Genomic DNA, 23,426 nt, shown 5'->3' with positions numbered 1-23,426 from the left:
CCAGGATTTCCATTGCAAACCTGACTCTGGATATAAAACTACCCATCATAGATATTAGTTTCATGAAATAAGAAGGCAGAGAAAGAACTGTTAGAAAAAATAATTTATTTGCAAATCATGAAAGTACAAAAAACAGTGCAATGATAGGAGTATTTGAATGTCAAATAAATAAAGTTGAAAGCAGGACAGGTCTACACAGACGCAAGATCAAGTTACATTTGAAATCTTTGCCGCAGCTCGCACATAAACTGCACAAGGCAAGCAGTGGTAGGCCTTTGCACTTGAATTCAAGCAGTCACTTAGGTCCATAATGGTTTGCTTGGTGTACAATTCATCACTTCGAGTAAATCACAATTAACTGCCATGAATGAAAAAAAAAAAAAAAAGAGAACACAATGGTTTTAAATGACTATAACCATATAGCTAGCTGCCGTTGTCTGGTTTCAATAGAAACTGAGGTACGCACTTTAATACTCGCAAAATGCCTATTTACCAGATGTATCACCATGGTTACGAATTTTAATTTGAAAATCTGTCAGTGTGGAGCCACACCTGCTCCAGGTACCATAACTTTAGCTCCCTTGGAGTGGGAACAATAGGCTACACGATGACAAAGTCCATCCTTGCACTTCAGAAGGCATCATATACATATGGTTATAGTACTAAGGCCCTTCTGTGAGCTTAACTGGGCATTTGTTTAAAATGCAGACAATAAAACATACAGTCCTTTACATTCCTTAACATTCCTCGATGAGGAGTTCTTCAGAACAATACAGTTTCTTCTTGATGACGCGGAAACCAGTGCTAAGTTTAATAGCTTGTCTCACTACAGGAGTGGAAGGAGACTTTGTGCTAAAAAGTCCTTGGATTTTAGGCCACAGCCCTCCAGACTCCAGCCTCAGCACCAGAGTCAGCTGAAAGGTGGGGACAAGGTAGGGGTCCACAGATAGCTCTCCCATGCTCTCGCAGGCGGCCCCTTGCTCCACACAGAGGTCAATGAGAGCCCCTCTCAAACCACAGGGCTCGCTAGCTGCCAGGTGAAGGAGCTCCTGTCCGATGTGCTCCAGGAGTTTCTCTGGAATTAGTAGCTTTGTGCATCGTAAGGCGCAGTCTGAGTCTTTGGCTTCCCTCAGGCTTCGTGCGATAAGGTCCACTACTTCTTTGAGGATGGTCTCCTCCATTGGATCGTAAAACAGGTCATCATTAGAGGGAGACAGGTCACTGAAGACATCTGACCCTGTTGGAGAGAGACAACGGGTTACGCTTTGAACAACGCATACAGAGGAACATCATTTCACCTTTAATGAAGATGTTTGCAGCTCTGCTTACCTGAGTCTGAGAGATCACTCCTGCTGCCATTGTTAGACCCGGACTCAATGCTGCTGCTGCTGGGAGATGTGCTGAAATCAGTCAATCTTTGCACCAGTTTGCCCCAGGACAGCCTCCTCGGACTGCTGTCCACTGGTGAGGGGGGTAAGCTGGCGAGATCAGCGGATGCGGGAGATAGAGCTGGCATGGCTGTCCTTTTAATTGCAGTATTCAACAGTATCAGCTGCGTCTGTGGTCAGCTGTTTATGAGGAAAAAAAAGAAAGAAAGAAAACAACAGATAAGCACTCAAACTCAAGATAAAAGAAAGTAGTCAACAGTTCAATTAAATATAAGTATCAGAAATTTTAAATAAAGCTTGTTAAAGGAGTTTGCAGTGACAAGACCTTTGTTTGTTTGACGTTAACTAGCTGCTCTGTAACTGTTCAAGTTGGCTTAAAAAAAAGCTAGTGAAAACAGCAAATGCGACAAGATACTTACATCGTCTTCAAAAACGATGCCGCTGAAGTCCGTTGTCGACGTCTACGACAGTCTGAAGAAGCGTTATTGTCTACAATAACAACTATCTGCTAACTTCTCTCCCCGACGCGTTCCCTCTCTCATCGCCAGCTGCCAAGCTCTGCGGTTTCTCCTGCAACAATGTTTATATAGGGGCTGCGAAACCCCGCCCAGCCCTCTCCAGCCAGCCAATCAAAAAGAGAGGCACGCCATCTGCGCTGTATCTTGCCTGGTAACATGCCAGCAGAGAAGGAAGACAAACAGGAGGAGGAGGAGGAGGAGGGGGGGTTGTGTGGTGATGAATAGCAGACCCTAGTGTTATGGAAATGTACAGGGACTTGCCTGGGCTTGCAAGGATCATACTATATGTCTTTGTTTAATATATTTCTTAAGCATTAATGAATAGCTCTGCTGTTATGTGCAGCCAGATTATTGATCACATACTGTAAAAAGGTGCAGCAAGTCCACGCAGGCTTGCCTCAGCTGGCTGAGTGTTGCAGTGCACATTACGTCACCTTTTTTTGCTCAAGCATTACATCAGAATTTTTCATCCAGCCAGCCAGAGATGCAAACATCAGCTTATCAGGACAATCCGCTGCATAACAGAACACTGGGTACGCAGTTAAATGCTCATAAATGTTTAACAGGAACGAACGACACATCTTCCTGCAATGGCCCTCAAATGGAACAACAATGAAAATCTGCAGAGGAATAGGAATGCACCAAAAAAAAAAATGATTATTTGACTGCATCTTAAAAAGCATTTATTACAGTCACAAAATATATAAATGGTGCTGTCAGAGTGCTTAAAGGCATAAAAATGACTGCATGGGAGAACAATTAATAGATGGTCAAAACATAAGATCTTGTGAAAAAAAAAACATAAAATCTTGTGGTGCAAAGCAGAAACCGCTGCTGTGTTTCTGTCTGGCAGGGCCGTACTGTATATGACATACTCAATGTTTGCTCAAAAAGAAAAAAAAAAAGTTTTTGGACAGCCGCCAGATATACGCTGCGCTGCTACACGTGAGTAGGCCGGACTGTACTTTATATCAGGGAGGAACTGAAACACATAAACACGTGCAGGCACAGTATGTTCTGAGTGGGATGTTATGAATTACAAGTCGTCATCAGTACGAGTGTTTCTTTTTGGGGGGGGAAGAAATAATGTTTGTTACTTGGTCGTACACAAGGAATGTTGACAAAAGGAAATGGCCGACAGTTCTGCGAACAAACAAAAAAACTTGTACAGAGATTTCCTAGAAAGAAAGTGTGCGGTGAAAAAAAAAAAAAAAAAGCTTGGCACTCCTGCAAGGACATTTAAAGTCTAGCTAGAGGTGTGTCTTGTACTGACCAGGGCTGTCCTTAGACGTTTACACCCTGATCAGTACATTCTGTACATTCCCACCCGTCCTTTGTTTGAAAACATGAAGATCTGCCCATTTCCTTGCTGTCAACACGGCAGAGAAGTGAGAGTACTTAGCTCAGTCAAGCAACAGAAGAAACTGTACATTTCCAACGACTGTTACGCAAGTTGCGGCAGCATAAACAACTGCAAGGAGTTGTTTTCTGCACATCTTGGAGATGTTAGGAATCAGCTCGGTGAAGCGAGTTAAACGAGTGAAACAACCCCAAGCGAACAAACAAGCGACTGACCCAAAGAATGTCCAAGTATGACTTTTATTTACAAGCCCTCTTTGTTTTGCTCCAAGTGTTGTTGGAGTGAGCAAGAGAGAGGGAGAGAGACTGAGCAGGCAGCAGGTTTTTCTTTTCTTTTTTTCCTTTTTTAAAGGTTTAGAAGTGCAAAACAAGTGTATACAGTGCAGCCATGTAGAAACACAATGCCTCGCTTCAAGGGATTCATTACCAAACATATTCATTTCTCTTAACGCTGAGGCGAGGCGTAGATTGGACTGAAAAAACACCTTCATTAGCCTAACAGTTCAAAATTCTATTACAAAATGTTTATTCATTAGCTTATAATACAGATATTTTTGTTGAAAGGGTTTCGATATAGTATGCTGGATAAAATATAACAAGTTGTTTTTAGAAAAGGCAAACCATGCTCATACAATAATAAAAAGTGATAAAATAACACATCTCACATTCAGTAACTCCAGATAATATTTCACACATAAGATATAGAATAAAACCACGAAGAAGGAATATCATTTATGAACTGAAATAAACCATCTCCTTCCGTTTGGCTTTATTAAGCAAAGGCATCTGGATCACTTTATTTAAGACGGTGTGAATCCCAATAGCTGTTCAATCGGTTTGTATCGCCACTCGTCTGCCTCCAGCTCCTCCACCAAACTTGCGAGTTTCTCCATTCGTGACACTTGTTGATCTGGAAGAACACACAGTTGTTTCTTTATTAGGGTTCCTACTTTTCGCGGATCAACCAGAACAAACAGATTTTGCATATGCAGTTACTGACTTACCGTGTTTAACCTGTTTGAGTGTGGAGGCAACTTGGTAGCTGAATACTGACTCACATAAAAATCTGTCGGAGCCGTCTGAAAGGAACACAAAGGAGAAGAGGAGGTTAAATACTGGTGATGTTTTATTTTGTCTAACAGACAGACCTGAAGCCTGTGTGTACTCTGAGCTAATAGAACATGTCAAAAGGGAGCATTCAAGCTTCTCCAGAGAGAGAACTTCAGGTTAAATGTTACGCAATTTTCAGCGTTATGTAAAAAGACCTCCACAGTTTTGGAAAACAACAGAGAAACAGCCTGAAACCTTGAGCACCGCTGCACTGCTTTTCATCACTTTTTAGCCATTTTTCTAACCTTGAGGCACTTTATACCTTGAGCTTTTATATACCAGTCAACCAAACCACAGTATTAACTATATTTTGACATTTTCAGGCAACAAAAAGGAGTACAGAGCCAGGTGATTTTGCTGAGATGCCTACCCCAATCAGTAATAGCATTAAAACGACCAATAGGTGAAGTGATTAACACTGACATCATCTTCTTACAGTGCAATGTTTTGCAAATCATCCTTGAGTTCTGGCATTCATATAGATGCCACTGGACATGCACCATCTACCCGGACACCTTTGTAGACCAAGTACAACCCCTCATGACAATGGCAGCCCCTGATGGCAGTACCTTCCCTAGCAGTAAAATGCTCAAGGTGTCCATTTAGCCTTCCCAGAACCCAACGGATCGAGCATCTGTGGGACATGCAGGAACAAGTCCGATCCGTGGAGACTAGTGATAGTGATAGGGCTGATTTCCCTACTGTTCCGATACCGAGTAAAACGCAGTATCTTATTTGTATCACGATACCAGCCTGGTACTTGGTACAAAAGCCTAATAATAAACAGCATTCTGTAGTTTTCAGGATGCAGGGATCTCCCATTGTTTAAACATCAGCACAATAACTGAAGCCTAGACTAATGTGAATCACTTTCCAACTGTCAGTGATGGTGATAAACGTTGCCAATAGCTACACACTCTCTCTCTCTTTAACTTAGCAGCACCTTTCACTGTATAACCTCATCATAGTCTGCATAGTCATTAAATCACAGACGCTTATCAAGGTTTGTGGTGTTGCCTCACAGTCCTCCACACATCACAAACAGTGGTGTTGTTGTTCTGAGAACTGAAAAAACTCCACACTTGACTGCATTTGCGGTCATCAAAACCAACTGTCAGTGACGGCTTGCGCATATAGCCGTAGTTGGCATATGACTATGACTGCTGTAATGAGAAAGTGTTACTATCAACAGGTATTAATTGAACCAGGTCCTGGTCATAATGTAGTTACTTTCTACTGTGTTCCTGTTAATGATAAAGTTCACAAGTTAAGAAAACCATCTTTTAATATAAATATTGATCCAAGAACAGAAAGCTTTGGGATCATATATATATATATATATATATATATATATATATATATATATATATATATATATATATATATATATATATATGTATATGTGTGTGTGTGTGTGTGTGTGTGTGTGTGTGTGTGTGTGTGTGTACACACACACACACACACACACACACACACACACACACACACACACACACACACACACACACACACATTTCCAGATCAATCTGCACACCACTAGTGGAAACCCCACTGTGGGTCGGACTTGGCTATGACCCGGACGTGGACGGGGGAACTTATGGGGTATCCTGTGGTGTCTGTCATTGTTGCTGGCGGATCCTAGGAGTCCTGTGGGTTGCAAGGTGGAGCCTCCATTGATAGGACTTGTCCCGACATGTCCCCACAGATGAATGCCAGGATGCTAGGTTTGTTGGATGTTCAATGTTATTTACTTCACCCGATAGTCCTTTTAAGATTTAAATATGAGATCTTGAACATTGATACTGAAGCAAAAAGGTATTTGCTGTGACATTAAAGTGAAGTTCTGGCGTCCTGAGGAGATAATTAAGTCACACTCCCTCTGTGTGTGTTGTAATCTGATCTTTTGTCTTCTTTGTTTTGGAAAGCCAGGACTGTAGTACCTGCATGCTGCATATCTTTTCTTCTAGCAGCCAGATAAGAAACTTTTCTTATTACAGCTAAACAGAACAATAAAATATGGTTCTGATAAACATTTTAAGCCAGAAATAGGCCATGCAGCAACCTAACCTTGATTCATATTTGATCAGCACTGTGTCATTTTAAAGTTTGAAATTAATGTCATGAGCCGTGTATGTTCAGGTGCCCCTTTCTTTTTTCCCCCAACTTTTATTGGATAAACTCCTTTGTTTTGGTCCGACATGCTGGTGTTCTTGTGTGTTATTTAGCAAGAATCAATATTGTATATTGCATCTTTAATACCTTGGCTGATCGTTGTAAATGCTATATGAAGAGTTAGTCAAGCGATATATGGTAAGGCAGAACATTTTGAAATAGACAAAAAAATCATATTTTCTCTGTGTATATTTTTGAGGGCCATGTGAGAGTTGTAGTAAAGTAGATTGAAGACACCTTAAGAATCCATCCTGATGTAAAATCAACAGATTGCCCAACCCTAGTGTCCGCTTAACAATATCAACGATTCTTTCCTATTTTTGTTTTTTTTTTAATTAGCTCTGACTGTTTCACAAGCCAAACAAAGATGGCAGCCCTCCAGAAGTGACATTTAGTATGATGCAGAAAAACACAAATGTATCCTTACACAAGAAAACAGAAAATAAGATCAAATAAGAGATAAATTATCTTGATGACTAAGCCTTTAAATTTGGTAATCCATTTTATAAAGAGAAGATGGGAGATGTCACATATGGCTGCCATCTTTACTGGCTTAAAAGGCATGTTATTTTCTTTTTTATTTATTTGTTAATTACCATTGTGGTTATGGATAGAAGACGATCTGGGGAATCTGGAAATGTCTTAAAACCAGTATAATAATTGTCGGACGTTATCAATCAGTGTATCGGAAAAAACACATGCTTAGCCCTGTGATCTGGATGTAAATCTCAATGCACAAGCCTCACATGTCACAATAAGAATGATTGCATGAGGAGCACAAGCCTGTGACTAACTCCTTTGACCCAGTGTTTTCTAAAATGCAAATAACCTCAAATAAACCGAGCGTAGAGTGAATTGCATCATATGATTTCCACGTCCTTGTTGGGAGGAGAGAGACAGCTAAAGACAGATGCCTCTCGCTGTGTGTTTTCTTTTACCTTCCATCATTTCACCTGCTCCTTTAGGATATGTGTACAAGACTTTCCTGGGAGGGATGAGCTCTGAAGCACTGAACCCGGACCCAGTCACCGAGCTGCCGCTCACACCTCCCGCAGAAGAGGAAGAAGAAGACGCAGCCATTGCCCTGAGATAACTTCACAAACACACGAAGACATCACAAAAACTGCCACCACTGAAATCTGTGACACATTAAAACAGTATCACGCCTTTACTAGTCTCAAAGACAGTTAATCATAGCCAGGCAGTGTACGAAAGCGAACGTTAGTAGCTTTCCTAGCTTTAATGATACACTCAAATAGCTCAACTGCTACAACTAGCCAAAGATGGCTAGCAGGCAAGCTAACTATCCTGCTCACGCCAATGTAGGCAACGACTATTTACTTTAGTATTAGTAGGCACACCATGACAATAAACAACCGTATTCCGTAAACAAAACTTACCGTTGGCGTCCAGTAAATCTACAAAGACTTGAAATCCGCGCAGTTGGTTTTGTTGTTTGTTTAGATGTCTTGCCAGTACTTTACGACAAAGGAAGCGCTTTACGTTCGAAGCGACGGCACCCCGACCACAGATGTTAAACTTTGGTTAAACTGATCTGGATGCGGCGCCTCATTCGTTTCCCATAGTGACCGTTCACTTCCGGTTGTAGATCCACTGAAGTGTCGTAAAACAGGGAAACCGTATGTGAACGTCAACATACTAGCTAGTAGCAAACGTGGGAAACTAGTCGGCTGAATAAGTGTTTAGAACACGTATTAAATCATTTCTTGAAAAGTTATTCGCGTAGCTAAATTGCTAGCGAGCTGCCCAGATACGTATTTATATTGTCAGCTTAGTTTATGTTAAGCTAACGTTAGCCAGTTGACATTATGGAGGTTTTACGTCCAGCTCTGATCAACATAAATGGAAGAATATACCGAAGGAATATCATAAAGGAAGAAAACTATGAGGAAGAAGATGATTTCTCTTACATGGGACCACCAGGTAAGTCCTGTCAGTGTTAAAAAAACCAGTACAAATATTTGTATAAAGTCACAAACAGTGCTGCCAAGCTCTAGCCACATTTATCTAAAAAAAATAAACCAAAATGTGTTTGTATATTTGTTTTTTTTTTTTTACCATGTTTAGAGAGTGAGGACCTTGCAGATGATGAAACCTGTGATACCAACTTCATTGAACAGACGGATAAAGGATACCGCTGTGCCATTGATATACCAAGTGTTCTTTACAAGTAAGATCTATAGCTCCCATAACTTTAAAAGCCTAAGAGGTTTTGTTTCTAAGAAGTGTAACTATGTCTGTGGTTCTTTGTGTCCTTGTTTCACAGGTACATCATTGGGAAGAAAGGAGAGACACGCAGACGTCTGGAGTTTGACACGAAAACGAATATCAGCATCCCCAAACCAGGAGTAGAAGGACAGATTGGTGAGGATTAAGAGCATCAGAGAGCTCTCTGGGAAACAAAGTATAATCTCTAAACGTTCTTCCTTCGTCCCACAGTTATCACAGGTTCCCATAAAGCCGCAGTCTCATCTGCTGTCACCCGAGTTGAGGTTCTCGTCGAGAGTTTCCGGAAAAAGCAGCCTTTCACCCACTTCCTGTCGTTCTCACTGAGTGATCCCAAAATACAAGAAGGATTCCTGAGATTTAAAGACGAGGTGTTGGAGCAGTGTTCACAGGTACTGTGGAGGGACATGTAACTAAATGGTGATGATGACGGACATTAAGTCGTTCTTAAATTCTCTACTCACAAATTGTTGTAATCTGATGTGTAGGATCGTGGAGTGGACGAGAGCATCTTTCAAAACCCTGCAAAGCTTCACCTGACAATCGGCACCCTGGCTCTGTTAAATGAAATGGAAGTGAGGAAAGCATGTGAACACCTCCAAGAGTGTCAAAATGTGATCAGGTAGGTCGCCAAATAATGTTTTTTTTTATGTCATACGATAAGATTTTCTAACTGGTTAACTAATAAACACTTATTATTTGAGATAAAATAAGAGAAGGTTTCTCTTATAGTAAAATAACTGCTTAAGAGGACAAATCAAGTGATATTCAATATTTTTCTTATTTAAAGCACATGAAAAGCAACAAATAATTGATCCTACTGACAAGTATTGTTTGTGTAACCAAGACTATAGACAAGCACACATCACACACATCAGTGAGCCAGACTGTTGCACTGGATGACATGTTCCTTATTTAATATGAACGTGGCACAGTGTTTTTTTTTTAACAGTCTCATTTACACCGTCCTGCTGCTGTGAATACTCACTAGCACATCGAATTCACAGCAGTGAATAGTCCCTAACAAATACAATGTTTGCTCCTTTTTGAGTAATTTGTGCTAAAAACTACAGGATCCACCTGCAATAAACAAGGTGCTGAGACTGAATTTAAAAAGATAAAAAAGAATATCTTCGTGACCCATTTTTAAAGATTTATGTCTTTAGTTGTAATGAATGGATTCTGGGCTCAGTACTGCAGGTAGGCTGGGCAAGAGTATTGAGACTAACAATAGTTGTTTTTTTTTTTAAATTATTCATAAGATTTACTGACAGTGAGATAAATATAAAATAACACCAGCCTTTTTCGAAGATAACTTATACATTTATGTTATTGTTCTTGTTTTTAAAGTTCAGATTAGTGTAGATTTGGTGTCTAATAACACACATAAAAACAAACCCAAAGACTCTTTATTTACTGTCATAAATGAGAAAGAAAAGCAGAGAATCCTCACGTATAAGAAGCTAGAACCAGTAAATGTTTGACAACTTTGCTGGAAAAATGATTATTGGAATGGTTGTATAAAATCTAATGGCAACCATAAAATGTAAACTTGATCTGCAAGGTGAGTCACTGCAGTCAGTTGTTTTGCTGTCTGTCATCAGGGACCTCACAGAGGGAAAACCTCTGCCATTGGAGGTGAAAGGTATCGAGTACATGAATGACGACCCAGCCATGGTTGACGTCCTGTATGCCAAAGTCAATATGAAAGACGGATCTGACAAGTGAGTGAATCAGTTACAAATCCTGTCAAAAACCTCTCACAATTTTAACGTTTTTATCCTGCTGTAATCTGTTTTTCACAGTTAAATTTTGGATATGTCTGCTCTTAAGGTTGCAGGTAATTGCGGACCGGCTGGTCGAGCACTTTGTCTCTGCGGGGCTGATGGTCAGAGAGTGGGATAGGGTGAAGCTGCACGGCACCGTGATGAACACTCTGTTCAGAAAGGACTCCACAGGTAGAGACGCTACACACACAGCCTGTGGTTTGTGTAAAAACAAACTTGGTGAACCACTCTGATTACATTGCTAGCTCCCTCCCTAGACCTGTTTATCAATGTCCCCTCATTATCTTTTGGCATAGACCCGTGCTGCAGTGACGACAGAGCTGAACAATTAGAACAACAGATTCCTGAATGTAGGCATCAGGCAGCTACTTCTCTGTTTGGCCACTGATCTGTTTACGTGTACCAAGCAGCGTGTTTTCCAAGTACTCTGACAATGGCTTCTTTCATTTTGTCCATGGATAAAGTCCAGCCCCAGCTCTCAAATTTGTACTGAGCTGACCAACAGCACGGCACAAGGGAGGGGCTGTGTCACTGCTGACAATGTTTGCCAGCATGTAGACAAATCCTATTAAAAAATCTGTTTGTTTTTTTCTTTCTTCTTCCTGTTTCACAATCTAAATGGCCTTGATTGTCACCTACTGTTGCAGTCAGTAAACATGTTTATTTGCTCAGGAGATAAACTATCTGTATTTTATGGCTCTGTGTTATATTTGTCAGCTTGTCTCTGACGCTCTGGTGTTTTTCCAGTTGAAGACACGGGCAGCCAAGGAAGACAACCCATGAGCGAAAGAGAGGCTTTTGATGCCAGAAACATACTAAAGGTTAGAGGAACTGTGTACTTTTGAATGACCTTTGTACTGCTGCAGATTTATAAACACTCAGACTCACTATAATCTGTTGTTGTTAATACCAGATGGCAATCACAAATGAGGATATTAGAATAGTTTTTAGGTATAGGCTGGATGAAAACATCTAAAATATACAGAATGTGGAGATGCACCATACAACTGATGCAAAACTGCACATTTAACATACCATGCATAGGTTTTTCAACTGTAGTTGACATTTGCACTGCGTTTGGAGTCCCATTAGGATATTGTGAGAGCTTACCAATTAATGGGTCTTAAAACAGAGAGATTTAGGTCTTTGGGGAGGAACGCTCTGATGGCACTCTACCATGTACAGGGGATAATCAGGTTAATGTAGGGGGCTGACTCACTGCTATCAACAGTCATGAAAGGTGTCCTGATTTTATGGTGGTGCTAAATGATTAAATGATTGTGTTCCCAGACCAGCTGCCATATGTAATTAGACAATAACCCACCAGATCTACTTAGTAATGAGTCATGGTTGTTCCATTTTAAATCACAAACATCTACATTTGTTCCTCTCTTTTTTTACATTTTGACTTGTCACAATAGGAAAAACACAGGTTTTTGTATTTAAAATAACAACATGTTCTGTTTTTTGCCCTAATTCTGAAAAAGACAATGAACATTAGTGCTGCATAATATGTTGTTTGAGCAAAACGTGTTTTTTTTTTATTTTTCGTGCAGCCCTGAATAATATTTGTACAAAGCTGTTTGCCTGACTAATGAAAATGTAGTCATCCATATGAACATGGCTGCCCTTTTCCATCCATTCGACCACCTTTTTGTAAAGGTCAGAGTTTTTAATATCCAGCAGTAAAACCCCAATTAAAATACATAATACAAATGTGCTGTATAATGTATGTCCACTAAAACCTGAATAATATCGGCATGTCCTACGTGTCTAGATCAAAAAATGCTACTCTTTGAATCGGGCTGCACAGTTAATTGAAATATTATCAAAATCACAATACGCCAGAAGACCTGTTGCACATGAGCAACAATTCGGACGGTTCTTGTAACAATTGTAAGATGATTGTAATTTATTCAAGGTGTCTAATTGGAGTGATCATGTGGTAGTTAGATACTCTACATTTACAGCTTATTTTCTATCTATTGGCTTTTTGAAAGTTTAAGATTACACTGCCAGAGATTTTGGTGATCAAACCTGTAATTTAAGAAACAAGAACATGCCTGTTTAACTCAAAGAAGAGAGTTTTTATTGGTTTTTTTTATGAAAGAGTCTGTTAAATCTTCCAGATGCAGTTTCTCTGTGAGTGACACTTGAAATGTGACACCAAGTTGACACTGCAGATAAAAAAAAGAAAAAAAAGCTCAGAAATTCACCAGAGTGCAGAGAAGATCTTTGTCTGAATAACAAAATCCTTGATATTCTTCTCTCTGAAAGTCACACAAAAGGTGCCTACCACATACTCAGACGCCCGTAACCATAGTAACACCATGTTTGAGTGTGACAGCTCATCATCTTTTCGCCATACGAGGCTCGACTTCTTGAACACATCGCCAACTTTTCTATATCACTGAGTCGTTCGACTGCTTTGTTACCGTGAAATAGATTAATTGTAATGCAAAATGAGTTAAATGAAGAAGATTTGCATTATTGAAGTCTTTATTTCATTACAGATATTTCGCGCTCATCGTTTTGGAGAGTTTGAGCTGAACACCGTGCTGCTGTCCCAGAGGTATTCGTCAGATTGCACAGGCTACTACTCGTCTGCAGGGAGCATCAACTTCTCATGAGCTTCAGCAGGGCTGAGCATATTCTGAGGTGGGCAGTGAATTACATTTTTATTGAAGCAGTCTTCATAGTGTCGTCCACTAGGTGGCAGCATATTTTTAGTTTTTATTGCAATTGACTTGGTCTGTCTGAGGCTAAACAAAATTCTTTGTTTACCAAAGCCCCTTGGGAACAGTTTGTGCTGGAAAATAAAATGATCAGAGTGAAGAATGATTGAAATTTCAGACCAAAGCCCAATCAAAAGATGAAACATGGCGTGCAAAAATCCCTTTGACTCGGATTCCCTGAAAAGAACCAATTGTCTGGAGACTGAAGTATAAAAACATAACTACCCAGAGCATTTCAAACAACATCAAAATAAGTGAAGAGGAATACGTTTTAATGGAACAAGAAATCAAAAGAAAACATGAAAGGCTTCAAAAACCCTCCATGTTCTCGGCTAAATACTTTTGTCTTGACTTTGAAAATGGAATGGTTTAAGATTTGTTTTGGGTTTTTTCAATAGAAAGATTTTATTTAGATGGAAGTCATAGTCGAACACAATTACCTTGTCTGTAAACTGTTCTCACAGAGGAGGAGATGATGGTGTTTGTGTGTGAAATTGGGTTGTTGCAGAAATAAAGTCAGATAGGAGTTGTTCACAGGCTTCAGAGATGTATATATAGAAAAATATTATAGGTAACATTATGTTGAACACAGTGGCGAAACATTACGAATTTACTAGTATAAGTACATTTTGTGATACTTTTACTTGAGTATTCACATTTGATATAATTTGTGACTTTATACTTATATTCGTGTACATTTCAGAGGAAAATACAGTACTTTTTAGTCCACTACATTTATTTGATGGTCATTATTAAAAATTCACACGCCATATATGTGACCATCTAATATAATAATGTGCTGTATTGTTATTAATTATCCAACAGACTCTTGTTGTGTCAGACTATTTGATTTAAATCGATATTTCTGAGCTGACATTCGTGAGTTCCACTATCAATTTGTCCCAGTGCAAAACATGGATGGCAAGTCTCTAAACTTCTCAAGTATCTACAGAGGACCCACAGCAGCTGATTTAACAGATTAGCGCACTTTAAAACAGACGGGAGGAGTTGGCTCATACCCGGTGCTCGCAGAAGACTTCTGTCAAGCAGGAATCAGCAGAATGGAGATGGTAATGGCACCTACAAAGTTGTGACAGAACCTTATACCACCACCACGAACATTACATCAAGTAAAAAGCGATGCGCTACGTGTGTTTTGTTGGTGTAGCCGGTGGATCTTGCCCCTTGAATGACCTTCACATTGCTCTTTTCACAGTCGGCGGTCATTTATTCCCACGTTTCAAGCACAGTGGAATGCCGCACGTGCCCGGCCCATCTCATATATATTCAGTCCGGTCATACAGGAAGTCGGCGTTCATGGCATGTTCTGAATAATTGAAGTAGCCTCCCTGCGCCGTCTCACCGCTCAACCATAATAGCTGAAATAGCTGATCTGAGTTCTGCCACCGTTCTTCAGCCGGCCCCGTCTGCTCTATTTTGAGAAACTTTAACTAGCCGACTGTGAGACTTAAACATTTAATGATTGAGCAAATGTGGAATTTACAAGTCCAAATAATAAAGACTTTAATGGCTGTCACATCGCTTCAGCTGAATTTCACCCTGATCTGTTCTCATTCTCTCACTACTTGAAGTCAAAAACAAGTATTATCCATTTCCTTTCATCTCACTGCCTCATAAATGTGTTAATGCGTCACTGACATGATTTATTACACCAGTCTGGGGTGTTTTTTTCCATCTTTTTTTTTTTTTTCAATTTTTTTTATCAGTGCCCTTCCCACACGAACCACAACCTTGTTCCCACTCCCTTCTGTTGAGTGTGTCCGTGAATACAGACACCGGACACGGAGCCTAGACACTTGTTTTTGCCTCTTTTTTTTTTTTTTTTTTTTCAGCCCGCCCCTCAGCTGCCGATGCTGTCTGCTTGGCATGCAGGAAGGCGATCGGAGCAGAGCAGCCAAAAGTTACACTGATGAAAACTGAGGGTGCTTTTTGTTTGTCAGCTCTGCCATCCCGTGCTGTCCACCCTCCCATTTCAGCAGTGGCGTGACTCCCCCCCACCCCCGTTATCCTGGAGCCGTGTCAACACACGCCATTAGACAGGGACATGCAAATTTTGTCATCGGGAAATGGCCAGCCAAGCCGTCCATGCACTGACTGTGACACTGCCTTGGCAAAAAATATGTCTTTTCAGACCCAGGAAAGAGGCCTAATTAGCCACTCCCTGTCTCCTGAGAGCATGCTTGTTAGTGGGTCAGGAGTACACATCCTTTCAGGTAACAGATACAGTGAGGATTCTGGGAAATGCCAATAGCATTGCGCATAAGCACACAAGGTAAGGAGGGTTGAACGAGATAAGATCATTTGCGAGTTAATGAAATTCACTGAGAGTGTGTATCCTTGTTTCTTCTGGCAGGGACATGATTAAGGATGCGTTGCGGCAGATGTCCTCAGTAATGATGGCACTGAAAACACATGTGAAGGAACATACGTCACCCACAGACACACTCGCACACTAGTGACATTTCAATCTGACAGTGTTTCAAAATAAGATGTCGGGACTACGTGTTTGTTTAAAACGGCCGTGTGTGTGTTTCGTTGCATAGATCAGGAATATACCGGCCCAGGGATGCAAGTAATGATTATTTTCTAGTGTTGGTTAATTAGTGAATTATTTTCTTGAATAACTGAACGATCAATTTAGTATTCTTTATATAGCCTACATCCTGTGGTCTTCCAGAACAAATGCGCCGCTGATGTTTACAACAGATCATAGCGCTTATGTTGGCGATTACACCTTCTCCTTTGATGTTATATTTCAGATTATTATAATCATTATTATTATATCGTCATTCATCATCTGTTTGTTAAAACACTTATAACTGCTTACATCTACAGTTCAAACATATACTGCATAAATACTCCATTTTATGAACGTCTGTATTTTGCTTATAGTAATAAATACTGGCAGAGCCCAAGTTGACACCTTTCAAATAACCCGTTTTGTCCGACTGACAGACCCAAACCCAAATATATTTAATCTATAAAGATATTAAACCGAGAAACATGGAAGATTCTGACATTTGACAAGCTGGAATCAGTATTTGTTTGGCGCATGCTGATCATTTTGTCACGCTCAGATCATCAGGGGAAAACAAGCTACATACAGTGTTTGTTTGTCTCCTGCAGTTGCCCACGGTACGGGTAATGATTTGGATCGACTCTTGACAAAATCATGTTGCTGCGCACGTCTGTGTGGGTGAGCTTGCTTATTTAGATTTTTTTTTTTTTTTTTTTTGTCCCTGCCACATCTCTCACCCTAATTAGTCAGCCCTGCGCTTCCTGCTGTGGGAACTTCCAACATGACCCCTTGAGATTTTTTGAGACTAGCATGTGTCCCTTTCAGTGAGCCGGATAAATGTGTGTGTGTTTGCGTGCGTGCGTGTGTGCATGTGTGCGTGTGTGTGTGTGTGTGTGTGTGTGCGCGTGCGTGCGTGCGTGCGTGTGCGTGTGTTGCCGCGGACCTGTTCCCTCTGCGGATCTGCGTCCTTATTTCTGAAGATCTGAGGAGACACGGGAGCAGGGTTTTTTTAATTAAAATGTTAAACAGTTAAGTCGTCTTTGCAGCATTGTGTGAAAGGCATGTGCTTGTTTATATGCACGGATGAGTCACACACAGAGGCTGAATGTTTAGAAGGCTCGGATGTGACACCCACTAAAATAAAAACAAGCCAATTAAACAGCTGATTAAAACTTATTTTCTGATTCATTTCCTTTTTTTCGTTCCCGTGTAGAAAGAAAGAGCTGTGAATTTAAATGAGGTGAAAGCAAAGTAACTGCGAAAGATGACCCCATAACACTCTTAAAAACGCACAATGAACCTTTCAGTAATGAGAATTCATATCATGTTGGGTAACTGAAGGCTTGTGTTATCTCAACCAAAGTATTGTTTAGACTTCAATCCAATTTGCATTTTTAATTTCATGCCAGTTTTCAAAGTTGCCTTTTTTTTTTTTCTTTTTTTATGCAAAAGCTGTGTGAAACGGGTCTTACTTGATCACTGTCAAACCTTTCAGCACATTTTGGGGGTTTTGATATTCAGAGCCGCACTGCGCAATTTTTCATAGTGTAATTAGACATTAGGTTTTCATTCAGCAGGGGCCGGCGTTAACATCTGCTGGGGGGGAAAAAAGACGACGTTTTGGCCGACATGACCTTTTTAATACAGTAGATATGTTTGATTTGCATGCTCGGAGTGACCGCTAATACACATGAAATCGATTAAGCGCCTAATTACTTTTTAAGGTCACGTTTGGGGTTTTTTGTTTTTTTTTACCTGCGTGTTCCTTAAAGCACGAATGTTGAACAGGTTCATTTAACAGAGCGAGCGGTGAATATTTTAAAGAAAATCCAATTATCTGAAAGGATGAACTCGACAGCGAGGGAGATGACATTTCAGTAGGTAGCGTCGTACTCCTTTTGTCATGTGTTCTCGTTTACAAGCTTGAATCCTTTGATTGTATTTATGAAGGTCATTTGGTTGAACAAAGTTACAAAGGTGATCTATAACCGATCTAGACGATGCGGACGAATCCTTTAAATTGGTTGTTGTTGGCGGTGAAACGCGGCCGCGCACCTTTCTTTGATTTTTCTCTCATGTCGGATGTGACTCTCCAGTTTGAGTGTCACCGCCGTTGGAATTTCACACTAATCACTCTGTCGCTAATGGGCATGAGCGGCCTTGACGGACAGCCAAGGCGAGGGTATTTGAAATGCCTAATCTGTGTCTCCAGCGAGAAAGGCAGGTGATCCCCGCAGCAGCTCTTTATCATTCAAAGTGCTGAGTGTGGAGGCTGCCTGCAGCTGTCCACGTCTGTTTACTGCTGGAGGCTTTCACACAGGGAGGAGAGGCGCAAAGCCGAGTGTGTTTGAACAGCAGGTAGTCATCCAGAGCTGCTGTTGACTTTTTGTACTCTTTGGGGCTGTAACACACTTTTATTATTGATTCATTCGCTATACCTTGTTTGGTGTTTAATCTAAGCGCCTGATTCTAAAACAGTTGGGGCGCTGTGTAAATCATTAATAAAACAGAATTTGATCATCGACATTATGTTTTTGTAAATAAATGCTTATTCTGAATTTTTATGACGTTGACACGGGGGCAACAAAAGACTGGGTAAAGACAGGTGAACAGGTGTATTAGGAACAGGTGATGGTATCGTGATTGGGAATGAAAGGGGCGTCCTCAAAAGGTTCAGTCGGTCAGGAGCGAAGATGGGGCGAGGTTCACCACTTTGTGAAACACGCGATTTTATTAAGGATACTCTTACATGGATGCAGGAACACAGCATGTCTGCAAATGACTTCCTTCTGTTTTGATTTCCACTTTACACAGTGTCCGAACTATTTTGGAATCAGGTTTGCATAACATGCCAGAAATTACTTAAACTTGCGGTCGACAGTTAAGATGAACCCATGGCAGTGTCTCGCATTAAGTAGTTTTTTCTGACCAAAACCCAAAGATTCTCACTTTTATAAAAAATGATGCAAGGCATGAAGGCAAAAGAAATCATCAAATTTAAGATGCCTGAAAGAGGAAATGTTGAGCATTCTCGCTCAATGAGCCGTTTACATGACACTGTGACATAAAACGAGTCTATATAGCAACGCCAGCTTCAGGGCTGCAGAGGTAGGATGACGGCATTCACCTCAAAATCTGAAGTGCATATTTTGTCCTCTTACCTGTAGTGCTAGTTATCTGGTACATTTGAAATATGTCTACTCACGGACAAGACGCTTGTGCTCGTGAAAGTCCGGAATGTAAATATGAGTCCTTCTTGGCTGAGCTGTTTCAATAATTAGCTCAGTGCTCGCTTGCTTCCTTTTTGTCTGCTTGGGGGACATCAGAACGAGCTATAAACACAACACTGACATTTAATCATCTCACAAAGTTGTTTTGACAAATGTGTCAGCAGATAGTTGACACGTACAGCAGACGAGGAGTAACGCTGGCACTCGTTTCAGCTCTGTTTTTGGCCTCCACCAGCTCTTGAGGGAAATATCTGAACGTTTAGCTGCTAAATTCTGCACTATTTTCAACAGCTTGTCACTGTCTGTGTCTGTTGGCTGTTTGGTGTTGAGCAGGTGGGTTTATTCAAAGCTTTTTTTTAAGGTGAAAACATTTTCCTCTTGTAGCTTGAAACTAAAACAACAGCTGAAAGATGCCAGAACTGTAGAATCGGGCATAACATCTGTGGATTTGTGACTACAAGCAACACCTTTCACCCCACAATAGTTCTGCGTTGTTTATATAAATATAGTGATTTGTGGAGCTTTAAGGCATGAATGATGATTTTTTGCCGCTGCTCAGAAGGCTCAGACTGAAGTTGAGTTTCAGAAGCCATACATTCTTAAACAAATCCTCCTTCTGACTTCTTTTTCAAATGTTTTATCCATCCACTCCAGCTGCACTTAATGCTGCTTCTTATTGGGAGGATGTAGAGTGAAACTGATGGGGATTTGTCATTTATAGTATGGGCGTAAGCTTCCTAATGTGCGGACTAAAAATAAACCATCCGGCGAGACTGAGCGCGTCAGGAGTTCAGAGTCGTAGCCCGCTTCTGTCTATTGTGTACATTTAATTGAAAAAGGTGCCGCGCTCTCTTCCACCCCTTGCTGCAGCTGCCCGCAGTGCAAAACAGCAGCTAGCAGCTCTTTCCTGGCAAAAGCAAACTGCTGTCAGACTGCTCTCAACTAACTTTGCACTTTTAATAGCTGTGTGACCCAGTTTGAGTCCAATTGAATTAGATCTATACGCGTATATAGCAGCTCCACTTACAGCTGTAAGTCACTTGAGATTACTTATTAAATGCCTCCCGATGTGGTTTATTCTCCCCTCAACTTTCTAAAATAACTTCTTTTGATGGTTCTCCTATCCAGGAACTTACTTTCAGACTTCCCTTTTTTCTTTTTTTTTCCTCCATGTGCACTTTACAGTGAGCGCAGCTATCACAGGCTGTAACCGCCTCACAAACAAACATCAGAGGCTGCCGGAGAAGAAATACTTTATAAGAGTTTGTTGTTATTGTGTTTGTTGTGTCACCAATATTGTATACTTTAATGGCACTTTAAATGACATCATAAGAAGAGACCATGCACACGTTACAAGCAAACAGTAGTGATAAGAGGAAAGTTACCATTATTACATGTGAAGACTGCAACTATCGTCAATCATTTTCGCAATTCATTTTTAGTTTACAAAATGAACAGAAAAATAAGAAAAATGCTCTTTTAATCGCTTCTTTCATCCAACAGACAGTCCGAAACTCAAACACTCTTTATTTACATCAAATAAAGAGTAATAAAGCGTCATATTGTCACAGTTGACAAGCTGGGACAAGCTAGGAACCTTTAAAAAAAAAGGAGAGGTCACCTGTTTTTGACGAGTTGGGAACTACTATACTCAAAAATCAACATTTCTTGTAAGTAGGAACTTTAATCAACAGAGATCGTGTAGATGAAATGAATCGCTGATTGCAGCCTCAGGGTGATGTAAAGTGCATATATTGATCACTGATTTGGTGTTGCAGGTCATCGATGGACGTGGCCGCAGGATGGAACGTGTTCCCTCCGATGGAGGAAACTCTCAGTTGACAGCGAAGCACTTCAGGGAAACAAGTTTCCATTAGACGATCAACATGAATGGACTCACAACAAAGCACTGTCGACTCTTTGCTGAATCTTTTTGTCGAAAATCAGTTGGAAAACAAACATCTGTTCAGGTTCTGTTTTCCTTCACGGTGGCAGGAGGGGCTGCATTTTTTAACATCCTCTGTAAATCTTGTAGGAATAAATAAAATGTGTGGAGCATTCATCCCATCCTTGGCCTGTTGCAATTAATTGTTGTGAAGCAGGAGCTCCTGAGGCGACCCTCACGGAGTTGTTGCATCATGTGAGAATATGTGCGGCCTTGATAAGACGCAAAGCTCGCGTCGGGCCTTTTGAGCTACGTGTACGAGCGAAAAGGGGGATGTGCCGTGTTTAATTTGAAGACAGCAAATATTTACAGATAAGAAACCCCTCAAATGTTGCTGCTTGTAGTGTTGTCTGATGTTATTCAAATGAAGCTCTTCTCCTTGCCGCCCCCTTTGTGTAAACTGAGTACGCTTGGTGAAACAGGAGAGATAAGTTTTATCAACATCTGCCGAGAGAGGAGCAGGAGGAACTGATGACATCAGTTAATCTCTTTACAATTAAAGGCGCTCTTCCACAGCGTGGCTCTGACATGTAGAGGACGATGTTAAACAAGTTGCATCAAGCTGCTTCCACGTCGGAACATAAAGAGGCTTCGCATCACTGTGTTGTCTTGGATGTTTGTAAGTGTCAGTAAAATCAAGTCAAACGTTATTCGGGGGGGGTCAATCATATCATGATAGCTTGGGCACGCTTTAGTGGAAGTTCAGTTAAAAGCCGTAAAAAAAAAACAGGAATTTGTCTCATGAGTCAACATTTGCAGTAACTGGATGATGAAGTTGTGCCTTTAAATCTAGCCTGGTGTCATATTTCTGATTTGTTCAGGGATTCAAGTTATGGTGCAGTGCCCTCTGACTGCTGTTTCTATGGGCTGGAGAAACGGTAGACCTAACAGAGTATTCTTCTTACAAAAACAAAACATTTACTGTAAAATAATACAGTGTTTTTTCTGTTTTCCAAAGTAATGTCAATATATCTGCTGTAAAAGTACGATCAAAGTCTGTGATGTTAGATTATAAGAATCCTTTGGAACACAACTGTACATGTTTGTAGCTGGTTTGGTAAAGGTGCACTATGCCGTTTTAGGGAAGAAATTGTAATCCGATTTTATAAGTAGGTAAAAATGCAGTTAAGTTTGTAACAACCTGTTACGGATAAGAATCTTAACACTTCCATGTACGTACTGGAGAAATGATCCAGTCAGAGCCACTAAACTCGATCAATTATTGATTTAAACACCTTTCTTTAAAGAAAAAAACACTGTAAAACTATCAAAAGATTCCAACAGGATTGGAAAAGACAGCTCATTTAGTGATCCACCCATTGTCTATGTATTACAACACAGGAGCTTCTGGATCAATGACTGTTATCTAGTATCTGTGTACTGTACACAGCAGACAGTGATGCACCTGAGGAAGGTTTACATCAACCAAAAAGTTGAAAATAAAATGTAAATAAACCTTTTTTGAGAGCACCAATCTCCCACTGATATAAGCTGATAACAAGCCGGGGACTATTTTCTCTTCATTTTAACAAATACAAAAATGACTATTTTAGCATTCAGTCACATCTTATGACTCTCAGCCACAGATGGGCTGTGAAAGCCTCGGAGGAGCGCGAGTCCTGCATGCTGAATGCTAACACGATGATCTGAGGTGTTCATTTCGTGGCACCGTTCTGGGTTATTCACCACTGTCATCGTGACTGAGAGGCACAAGTGGCCACTCTGTAATTGATATGAGGTTGTTACTGCTGTGTTTAAAGATTCGAGACTTTGATTTCTTGACTGTGAAAATTCAAACTGATCAGTGAGGCGCAAACATGCTTAGAGCATCCTCTGTGCTTGTACCTCATGTACTCTGGTATAAAAATGGTTTGCAGTGATGACTAGTCCTTCGGGGCTTCCTGGTCACTGTGCTGCAACTTCAGATACGCAATTAAAATGAAAGGATTCTTTGAGTCTTCTCATCTTTGAAACGTACCCTGTTACGAGGAAACGCACTCAAAGCTTTCATCAACATGTTTTTCCATTTTGCTGTTGAACCTGCAGGACTCCCCCTCAGGATTCTATCCTCTCGCCCACAGTCCAGAGACAGGCTTCCCAAAACCATCTTTAAACAATCTGTAAAAACTAATGGTGCGCGGCAGAGCACAGTCTTTTAAACGCTTCCGAGCGACCCAGTTCAGCTGCGAGAGCATCAATCTGCAGCGAACCCCCGACATGACTGATGACGACCTCTTGATTAACACATCATGTCCAGCGCGGGGGTACTGTTGACGTGCACAGCTGGCTGACGCTGCGGGACATTTCCTCCTGCTGCCCTTGCTCCCCCAAATTCTGGAGCTCTGCACACTCAGGGAAAAAGCCTGCATCTGCCACATCAACCGTTTTTGATGCCA

At 40.8% G+C, this 23,426-nt stretch overlaps 3 protein-coding genes across 3 annotated transcripts; 1 reads left to right on the top strand and 2 right to left on the bottom strand.

Annotated features, from left to right (window-relative positions):
- Nucleotides 1–86: 86 nt before the first annotated feature.
- On the bottom strand, nt 87–1,976 carry ddit4 (DNA-damage-inducible transcript 4). Its single transcript, XM_030400657.1, has 3 exons — nt 1,808–1,976; nt 1,330–1,568; nt 87–1,237 (listed from the first exon to the last, which is right to left on the bottom strand). Exons 2-3 carry the CDS (start codon nt 1,514–1,516, stop codon nt 738–740), a joined length of 687 nt encoding a protein of 228 aa, XP_030256517.1. The 5' UTR covers nt 1,517–1,568; nt 1,808–1,976; the 3' UTR covers nt 87–737.
- A 1,513-nt stretch (nt 1,977–3,489) lies between these two features.
- Nucleotides 3,490–8,099, bottom strand: anapc16 (anaphase promoting complex subunit 16). Its single transcript, XM_030400654.1, has 4 exons — nt 7,948–8,099; nt 7,486–7,640; nt 4,270–4,344; nt 3,490–4,175 (listed from the first exon to the last, which is right to left on the bottom strand). Exons 2-4 carry the CDS (start codon nt 7,625–7,627, stop codon nt 4,066–4,068), a joined length of 327 nt encoding a protein of 108 aa, XP_030256514.1. The 5' UTR covers nt 7,628–7,640; nt 7,948–8,099; the 3' UTR covers nt 3,490–4,065.
- A 40-nt stretch (nt 8,100–8,139) lies between these two features.
- ascc1 (activating signal cointegrator 1 complex subunit 1) lies at nt 8,140–21,152 on the top strand. The gene is made up of 10 exons (XM_030400653.1): nt 8,140–8,491; nt 8,636–8,738; nt 8,835–8,932; nt 9,008–9,186; nt 9,283–9,416; nt 10,399–10,518; nt 10,628–10,752; nt 11,329–11,402; nt 13,095–13,239; nt 20,864–21,152. Exons 1-9 carry the CDS (start codon nt 8,377–8,379, stop codon nt 13,209–13,211), a joined length of 1,065 nt encoding a protein of 354 aa, XP_030256513.1. The 5' UTR covers nt 8,140–8,376; the 3' UTR covers nt 13,212–13,239; nt 20,864–21,152.
- The last annotated feature ends 2,274 nt before the right edge of the window (nt 21,153–23,426 follow it).

The sequence above is a fragment of the Sparus aurata genome, chromosome 20, assembly GCF_900880675.1.
Source record: "Sparus aurata chromosome 20, fSpaAur1.1, whole genome shotgun sequence".
Classification (NCBI taxonomy): domain Eukaryota; kingdom Metazoa; phylum Chordata; class Actinopteri; order Spariformes; family Sparidae; genus Sparus; species Sparus aurata.
The sequence above is the reverse complement of the archived record's forward strand: the minus strand, read 5'-3'. Positions and strand labels throughout refer to the sequence as shown.